The sequence below is a fragment of the Chrysochloris asiatica genome, unplaced genomic scaffold, assembly GCF_000296735.1.
Source record: "Chrysochloris asiatica unplaced genomic scaffold, ChrAsi1.0 scaffold00085, whole genome shotgun sequence".
Taxonomy (NCBI): Eukaryota; Metazoa; Chordata; class Mammalia; order Afrosoricida; family Chrysochloridae; genus Chrysochloris; species Chrysochloris asiatica.
The window spans coordinates 6,560,897-6,571,031 of record NW_006408603.1 but is presented as its reverse complement, the minus strand read 5'-3'; the positions used below and the strand labels follow the sequence as shown (position 1 = coordinate 6,571,031).

The 10,135-nt window shown below is 36.8% G+C and overlaps 1 protein-coding gene across 1 annotated transcript in view; it reads right to left on the bottom strand.

Annotated features, from left to right (window-relative positions):
• Positions 1-235: 235 nt before the first annotated feature.
• Positions 236-10,135, bottom strand: part of DRAM2 (DNA-damage regulated autophagy modulator 2) — a 17,995-nt gene continuing 8,095 nt past the window's right edge. The window contains 4 exon segments of the mRNA XM_006878384.1: positions 236-346; positions 893-985; positions 1,932-2,014; positions 4,145-4,322. Of these exon segments, the coding sequence (XP_006878446.1) occupies positions 236-346; positions 893-985; positions 1,932-2,014; positions 4,145-4,322 (465 nt within the window).

Genomic DNA, 10,135 nt, shown 5'->3' with positions numbered 1-10,135 from the left:
TTATTTTCTGCGATAAAAAAGCATAGGCATAAATGTTTTAAATGGTCCTCTTGATAATATCCTTTAAAATAACCTATCAAATGGCTTATTTCATGTCTCTTGATTAACGATATTCATAAATGTCAATGTCCACCTTGATTTCAACTGGTTGAAAATTGCAGAGCAGAGTAATTAGCATTTCTGACTGTTTCCCAATCCCTGAGAATCAAAACCATCACAGAAAGATTTTATCCTTTCATTGTAAGTCTCAGGAAAGCAGTCGTGTTCTTTCACTGTTAACTGAGCAAGGAGCAGTGTCATACAGAGTTAATCCTTGCAAATTGGCTTCCACTCGTAAAGAAATTTTCTGGAACAAAAAACAAAATGACATATAGAAGCTTGCTCCTTGAAGACAGCCTACAGAACACAGTAAAGGTGTACTCTATTTTTTGTAATTAGACATATAAATCAATTCTAATATTAAACACAGTGAGACAGCTGTTGCATCGTCAAAGTTCTCCTCTCTAGTACCAATTGATCTGGGAATACTAACATTTCCTGATTCATAAAGTTCCTTATTTTCCCTTGGTTTCTATAAGAATCAGCAAATAACAAATATTGAGGTTAGCCTTTATAAATGTAGACAGAACTGATAAAAAAATCTGTGAATTTCTCCAAATTCCATTGTTTTACAACTCTATTCCCAAGCCTGAGCCTTGCTAGCAACATGCTACTTTTCTCAAAAGCAGAAGCAGAAACTTACCTAAGGATTACTATTATGGGACCACTGTTCATGGTGCCACATGTTATACAAAATTAACTTTCAAAAAGGTTGGAAATTTGCTTATGAAAAGTTCTCTTGCTCCACCTGAAGGAGATTTGACTGACTCTGCACGAATCTGTGTTTTCTTACCTGAAAATCTCGAATATAAGTCAGGAAAAAGCCAAAGAAGGAAAATGACATGGACCATTCTGCTGCAGTAGTGATCGTATGAAGCACATAACCCTTGAGTGATGGATGGGGGGGGGGAGGAATAGTTGTGAAATTTCATTCAAATAAAAAAAATTCTGTCTTCTAATAATCAACCTGTTATTTACTCAACATATCTCAAGAATTAATTACAAGGAAGACAAGAACACATTCCTAAGGGATATTAGCTATCTTGGTTTTATCTAGAGTAAATACAATTGCCACTGGTGTAAGATGAAACAAGAATTTTCTACATTATTTTACTCAGGAAGCTATTATTGCCTTTCCCAAAGCCACATTCATAAGATGTCATTAAAAGAGTTTGAGTAAATGATGCTCATGATAAATTTAGTAACTGCTCTTTTCAGAATATTAAATACATGAATTTATGATTAGAAGACTCTAGTAAGTTATTTCATTCATTTATCCTCACGAACATGTCCTGTTCAGAGCTGATTCTTACAAGATGATTTATAAGAGAATGTCATCAAGTGGTTAGGGAGAACCAATGAACTTGTTTTAATTTAGACCTGTCGCTCCTCTTTTATTATATGGATCAAAGATGCTATCTTCATTCAGATAAGCTACCATATTGGAACCTAAATGCACACACAGTCTTCAATAAACTTCCAGATAATAAAAAACAGAAGATACCCTTTTCAACCTAGAAAATAAGTATTCTAAAAATAAAAGGTCTCAACTGGGTATATTGTATACTATACCTACACTCAGGGGAGTGTCAGTTTCTGAGAAAATGCTTAGTTATCAAAATTCTTTTCATGCCTTAAAAATCTCCATGGTTCATAGATGACAGGAAAATTGGGCTGGATGTACATAAGCTCGATCATGTTTAGGAAATAATCCCAACACATAACTGAAATGCTATTGAAAAAGTTTCTGTACTAGTTTGAACTGAAAACAAACAAACAAATATCAAAATAGTAATTTTTAACAAAACTAAATTTTATAAGATGGTTCTTACTTTGTCCTCAGGGTTCCAATGGAGTTTCTGTACTATATCGGTGCCAAAATTACCACTATACAAAAGTGATGAGCAAGTTAGCACTATAAAGAAATAAGTCAAGGAAAAATCTCAGAAATGCCCCATAAATTTAAATTAGATTCAAATAAAAAATCACTGTAATGACCCATAAGAGTTACTCAGACATTTGTTGCAAAGGTCCAAACCAGTTTTCAAGTTTATTGTAAGCAATTGTAAAATTAAAACCATCCCCCAGAAGATCATTACAAAATGGTTTTCATAGTCAACCTCCTCCTCCCTGCTCAGTCAATTAGCAATTCTATTGTAAGTTCAACCAGATAATTGTTCCCAGGTAGGGCGTTAGCATATCCTTCATGTCTCTTAAGTATGATCAGGCTGAACATTCCAGATTGAGTATTCTTCGCTTAGTTATGAAGGTTGTTGTTATGTGCCGTGGAGTCGATTCTGACTCACAGCAACCCTGTACAGGGTTTCCGAGGCTGTAAATCTTTATGGGAGCAGAAAGCCTCATCTTTCTCCCGCAGAACAGCTGGTAGTTTCAAACTGCTGACCTTGCGGTTCGCAGCCCGATTCGATTCATAACCACTACGCTACCAGAGCTTCTAGTTATGAAGGTAGACTGTACCATTAGAATTCTGTGTTTCAATGGAATTTAATATAGAATTACTAACCCAAGAATCTCTCCCACAAAATGGCTGCTTGCAATGTGCCCAAAGTGTTCCTCCCCCCCAATTGTAAATTGTGTTAAAGTTTACAAACATATCAGTTTTCCATTCAATAATTCATAAACATTGTTTCATGACATTGATGGCAATTCCTACCATGTAACATCATTTATCCTACTTCCTCCCTGTGCTTCTTGTATCTATTCTTCCTTCTTTGCTAACCTTTTGGAACTTTGTCCTATAGTAAATGTTGCCCTTTTGATCTCAAATGATTAATTCTTCTAAGGCATGCATACCTCCCTGGTGTTACTGTTTGTTTCCCTTATAGACTAGTTTACTGCTAGGCTGAAATTTGAGCCATAGGGGTGAACACTCATTTTCAGACCTAAGGGTCATAGTCTCGAGGTTTCCACTAGTCTCTAGTCAACCCCTAAGCCTGGTCTTTTTTATGATTTTGAATTTTATTCCACCTTTTTCTCTCATTCTATCCAGGACTTTCTAATGTGATCCCTTTCAAAACAGTTGGTATTGGTAGTCGGGCACCAGCTAGTTTGTCTGGTCTCAAGTAGTGGAGACTGGTGGTCACGTGGTCCATTAGTCCATTGGGCTAATAGTTTCTATATGTCTTTGATCATCATTACTTTTCTTTCCTCTGTACAGGGAGAGACCAATAGCTGCACCTTAGACAGTCACTCATTACCTTTAAGACCCCAGTTGTTACTCACCAAGTAGGATGTAGAACATTGTCTTTATGGACTATATTATGCCAATTGACCACGGTATCCCCGAGACTATGGTCCTTAATAATCAGTCACTCCTTCCCTCAAGGTGTTTGCTTGTGTATAAGAAGTACATAATTTTGCCCCCTGTATACTTCACCACATTCATGCTGCAAAGGTAAATACACATAAACAAATATCCTCTGTAACACTTATATATATATTCATGGGTATGTACTCCCACTCTCCTTTCCACACCTGTTCAGCCTACTTTTATCCATGCATCTACTCATTTCTTGTTATTAAATGCCATCAAGTTCGTTCTGACTCATGCGACCCTGTATAGGGTTTCCGAGGAAAGGCAGGTGGGTTTGAACTGCCACCTTGCAGTTCAGAGCTTATCCTACAGCACCACACCAGTACTCCATCTACTCACAGATATGCGTTATTGCAGGATTGTGCATATAGCAGCAGTATTTACTTCTGTTGCCTTTAACTGTTGAACTCTTCCCAGTATCTTCCCTGGATTTCATAATTTTTATCTCCCGCTTATTGTAAATTGCCTTCCTCTTCACCCAAGTTAACACATGTCTACCCTGTAGCCAGTAATTGCCCTTCCTATCCATCCACCCAAGGTAACCATCAAAGAATGTTTCTCTTAGAGTGAAAACCATTTCTTGACTTTCTTACAATAGTGGTCTTACATAAAATGTGTCCTTTTGTGACTAATTTCAAGATTGCTTATTTTGTTATCCCATTCCTTCAGAGTGAAACAATTTTACAACAACAATTTTACATAAAAGGATACTGCTAAATGCACTTACTGTACTCCAGATAACCAGCAGTAGTCTGATCCAGAATATTTGTTTGCCATGAATTCTTGGCTGCATTTGGTAGGAAAGGATAGTCTGAACAAACATATATAATGAGCCCAGACCAAAGATTAGTATAGCTCCACTAACATGTGCAGCAAAAAGGGTTGTTTTCTAAGAGATAGAAGAAATAAGTAAATGAAATTCAGACCACATTGGCATCACAACATTGGAAAGCACAATCAGAGATTTCAAAGCACACATTTTGCACATTTTACAAACAAATATGTCACTTCTTGAAATAATTTTCTCTCATAACAGTAATCTGAGGATTACAGAAAACCAGACATATGCCACTACTAAAAATACCATAACATTTATTAATTTATTATTTTATTTATTTACTAATATACTTCTTTGGCGTCTATTCTGTGCCAGGATATACCAGTGAACAAAACAGACAAAAAAATCTAGGCTGCTTCGTGTTTATTCTAATAAGAAGGACAAGCAATAATATGCAAGTAAATTACCTAGTATGCTAGGTAATGATAAGATTTATAGACAACAAATAGTTCAAGTAAAGAAGGATTTTCATGGTTGAGAATGCTCTGGGTAGGAAGTTACAATGTAAATTTAATGACAAACTAAAAACTTGAGAAATTAAAATGCTACTCCTTTTGGTTCTCAGTTTGATAGATTTTAAAAAAATATATCATAAGGCATTACCATAAATGATATATATTTCTTCTCCTTTACCTTACTCATATCAGTATCCATTTATAATTTACATTTCGGTGTTCAATATAGCTTCTGCTCATAAGTGACAGCATTGCTGTTAAGTCAGTTTCAACTCATACCAACCTTGTTCAGGGTTTCCAAGGAGTGGCTGGTGGATTTCAACTGCTGCCCTTGTAGTTAGCAGTCTAGTGCTTATCCTATAGTGCCACACCAGGACTCCTTAGTTCTCTACAAATTCTACAAAGGTTTTTTCTTGGATCAGTTTGGATTTCACTTGGTAGGGAAGATACTGAATAGTTTATCACAAACAGTTTTCAATCACTAAGATAAAAAAGAGGTTAGAGTTTGGTTTCTTCTTTTTACCATCAGCGCAGTGGTTACGAATTGGCCTGCGGACCTTAAGGTCAGCAGTTTGAAACTATCAGCTGTTCCACAGGAGAAAGATGAGGCTTTCTGCTCCTGTAAAGATTTACAGCCTCGGAAACCCTGTTCAGGGTTGCTATGGGTCAGAACCGACTCCACGGCACATAGCCACCACATGCTAACTTATAAACACTATTGCTGAAGATGATGGGATTTTGTCTCATACAGTTTGGACATGCTATCAGGAGGGACCATCCCTAGAGAGGGACATCATGTTTAGAGGAAAAATAGAGGTCAATGAGACAGAGGACAATCCTTAACAAGATGGATTGTTACAGTAGAAGCAACAATGGGCTCATACAGCAACAATTGTGAGGATGGCACAGAATGGGGCAGTGTTTCACTCTGTTGTGCATAGGGTTGATATAGGTCAGAGCCGACTCAACGGTACTTAACAACAACAGGTTCTCTTTCTCTTTTATTGGTCAAGTCTTTTAATGACCTTAAGTATTTAATTTTAAGGAGGTCCCGGTTATCTAATTCATCTTCTGTCATTCATGCACTTTTAGTTTCATTTGATACAGTATTTATACCTTAGTTAGACCCTGATGGCTAGGTGATGGCCTGCTAACAGCAAGGTCAGTGTTTCAAAACCACCAGCTGATCATCAGGTGAAAGATGAGGTTGTCTGCTTCAATAAAGATTGAGTCTTGGAATTCCTAGGTAGTGTATCATGAGTCAGAAACGGCTTGATGGCAGTGAGTCGGTGGTTAAGGTCTAACCCTACATTGTGTGCCTGAAATTTTAGTTTTAGTTTTAACATTTAGGTCTTTGATCCATTTTTAGTTAGTTTTTGTGCGTGGTGTGAGGTATGATTTTTTGCATGGACATCTAGTTTTTCCAGAACCATTTGTAACAGATACTGTTTCTTCCCCGCATTAACTGGACTTTGACCTTTTGTTGAAGATAGCTGCTCATGGGAAGATTTACTTCTGGCTTCTCAATTCTGTATTTTTGTAAGTTTTGAGATCTGAAAGTGCGAGGCTTTCTACTTTCTTCTTCAATATTGTTTTAGCTATTTGGTGTCTCCTTCTTTTCTATATAAAGTTGAAGATTCGTTTTTTTTCTTTTCATTAAAGAATGTTACTGGGATTTGGATCAGGATGGTATTGTATCTATAGATCACTTTTGGTAGCATTGACATTTTCTCAATGTTAAGTCTTAAAATCCAGGAGCATGGGATGTTTTTCCATTTACACAGATCTTTTTAGATTCTTGCAGTAGTGCTTTATAGTCTTTTATGACCCTGGTTAGGTTTATTCCTAGGCATTTTATACTGTTAGGGACTATTGTATATGTTATTGCTTTCTTGATTTCCTTTTCAGGGTTTTCCTTGTTAGTGTAGAGGAACCCAACTGATTTTTGTGTATTGATCTTATACCCTGACATTCTGCAGTACCCTTCTATTAGTTTCAGTAACTTTTTTGTAGTTTCTGAGATTTTCTATGTATAAGATTGTGCCATCTGTGAACATGCAGTTTTACTTCATCTTCAATTTGGATAGCCTTTATTTTCCTTTCTTGCCTTAGTGCTCTAGCTAGGACTGACAGTACAAGATCGAATAAGAGTACAAACAAAGGGCATCCTTGACTCATTCCCATTTTCAAGGGTGGTGCTCAATTTTTCTCCATTGAGAATAATGTTGGCTGTTGGTTTTAGATATGTGTTGATTACCATGCATTTGTTTTGCCACATAGTATATATGCTTTTACTCTCAAGGAAATTCAATCTGTACTTTAAAAGTTAGATCTTTCAGATACCATATTATAACATTTAGGTAGCTCTTAAAATGCAGACCATAAAATTTTCACAGCAAGAATTTTTTTTTTTCCCATCTTGCTTCATCCATTTGGCTCTTTCAATAAATTCCTCAATATTTAATGTGAGAATGCCTTTGACATGTATTACACTAGGTGCTTAAAATTGATGGAGAAATTATACTTACTATAAACAAAAACAAATTCTAACATATGCACAAAAAAATCCCCAAACAAAACCATAGATATAAAATTACTGACTGTGTACTAAGTCATATGAAGAATCCATTCTCAGAGGCTTGGAGAATATACAAAAAGAAAATTTGAACTATACTGGGGTGATGCTCAGAGAAAAGAACTCCCTGAAGCAGTACAGTCTGCACTGTGGTCTTTAAGACAGGTAAGTCTATTTACACTGGTATTTCTGGCATGTCCATAAGGAGATGGCAAATTAAATTAGCTCATCGTACATAAAAAACAAACAAAAACAGCCAGTATATGTAAAACAGAGACATCAGGAAGGGCAATGATGCAGAATGAGATTGACCAGGACCAGCGAGCTAATTATGCAATTTAGCAGTTTATCAAATTACTTTTTCCCCTCATGATTACATCTTTTCATGCAGTTTGAACTTGTACAGCTTTTGTTAGGTGTGCAGTGAACCAGTGAAATGAATATAGACTGCCAAAAATATCACTCTGGCTGCAATATGAACAAATGATTAGAAGGATGTCAGAGCTCTAGCAAAATAAAACAAAACATGGAGACACCTTTGGTGGTAATTCAGATAAGAGATGATGAAATTAAAAATGGTTGAAAAGGAGATGATGAAGAGAGAAGTGGAGATGAAAATGGAGAGTAGTGGATGCAACCAAGAAATATTTAAGAGGCAATCCCAGTAAGTCCTTACTCTATAGCACAGTGCTAGTCTCTCTTCCAAGTCAAGTGCTGTAGCTATAGCACATTTACAGAGCTGGTTTGTGCACAATTCATTCTACATGAAGCCACTAAAGTTTGTCTCTACCAAGAGAAAGAAATGGAGGGAAAGAGATCTATTTGATACTTGAGTAATGCTACAGGATCTGCATTATGGATGTTGTTTATGTTGCTAAGTCAACTTGGTTCCGATTCACAGTGACCCTGTGTAGGGTTTCTGAGGAGCAGCTGATGAGCTTGAACTACCAACAGTACCATGCCAGGATGCCTACTTTATAGGTAGGACCCAGCAATGAAACTACTAGTAAAGGAAGATGAAGAGGGCATTCCAAAATTTTATGAAAAGAGATTCAATTAAGAAAGAAAATCTGATTCAAAGTAAGGCAATGGTACTCCTGTGATGAAAGTGAATAGGAATGAAAGTTGAAAATAAAACACATAATTACAAAGCCTTAGCAGGTGAGTGAGATAAAGGTAGAAAGGTAATTTGTTAGGTGTTATGAGAAACTACTATAAGAACAGAGATTCACTGGGTTGCATACACAAGGATCAATTATTAATGGAAAAAGTATGAAAAATGCCATCCTTGGTGGCATAGTGGGTAAGTGCTCAGCTGCTAGCTGAAAGGTCAGCAGTTCAAAGCCGTCAACTACTCAGTGGAAGGAAGTTGTGACAGTTGGCTTCAGGGAAGATTAGAGCCTTGGAAACCCAATGGGGCAGTTCTACTCTGACCTGTCGGGTTATTATGAGTTGACACTGAACCAACAGCAACAGGTTTGGTTTTATTTGCTGTTGTTGTAGAATGAAAAATGTGGAGATAACTTTGAAATTTGGTTTTATTATACAGATGACGATCATATTCAGTGGCTCAAAGGACAACTGAGTGAAACAAATCACTAATTATACACTAAAAATTTCAGAAACTATTTTTTAAATACAGAAACTATTTGACATATTTGTACCACGAACAGCTAGCTACTTTCCATCATATTTTTTGCTCCCCTTCCACAGTACAGAACTGTCCCTGGGAACTCATACCAAGGAATCTATACTTCCTAGCCTTGTTGGATTTAGCAAATGAATGTCTGTAGAGCAGTATGAGTCATGTCCAGGCACAGGCTTTTATGAAGTGACTGCTTTCTACAAGCTCTCTTTTATAGTTTCAGACAGCTGGATGCAGAAGACAATAAGACTTTAGGGGATGAGAGCTCAAAGACAGAAAGAGTATCTGCATGAAATCTGTGGGAGGAAGCCACCTGCCCAACATAAATACCACCACTGGGTTCATATAAGAAAAACTGGTGTTAAGCGACTGAAATTTTGGGCTTTATTTGGTACAGCTGTAAGCATTACACTAATTAATATCCATTTGGACTAACATTTATAAATACCACTAGTATTAAACAAGGAGCCCTTAGTAGCATAATGGATTATGAGCTAAGCTGCTACACTCAAGGTCAGCAGTTTGAATCTACCAGTAGCTCTTCGGGAGAAACATGTAAAGATTTGTAAAGATTTACAGCCTCAGGAACTCTATAAAGACAGGTTGCTGTGAGTCAGAACCAACTTCACAGCACACCATGACTACCACTAGCATTAACCATTACTAAACAGACTATGAAAAATAAAGGCCCAATCAGAAGTATTAAAGAAACAGAAACAGAATAGATATACAAATCTATATTTGTATTTTTGTTGTTGTTAAGTGTCACTGAGTTGATTCCAACTCATAGTGACCCAATGTAGGGTTTCCAAGATACAGCAGGTAGGTTTGAACTGCCAACATTTCAATTTGAAGTCTAGTGCTTATCCTATATGATTATATGTATGTTTGAATGGCTACTGGATTTCTAAAAAGGCCAAAATTTTTTTAAAAAAGGTCATCAAATGTCTAAACTGAAACCATAAAGGCTCTATTGTTGTTGTGGTTAGGTGCCATTGAGTTGGTACCAACCCACAGCAACCTTATGCACAGCAAAATGAAACACTGCCTGATCCTGGGCCAACCTCGCTATTGTTGCCATGTTTGAGTCTATCAATGCTGCCACTTGGCCAATCCATCTCGTCGGGGATCTTCCTCTTTTCCTCTGACCCTCCACCTTACCAAACATGATATCCTTCTCCAGCGACTG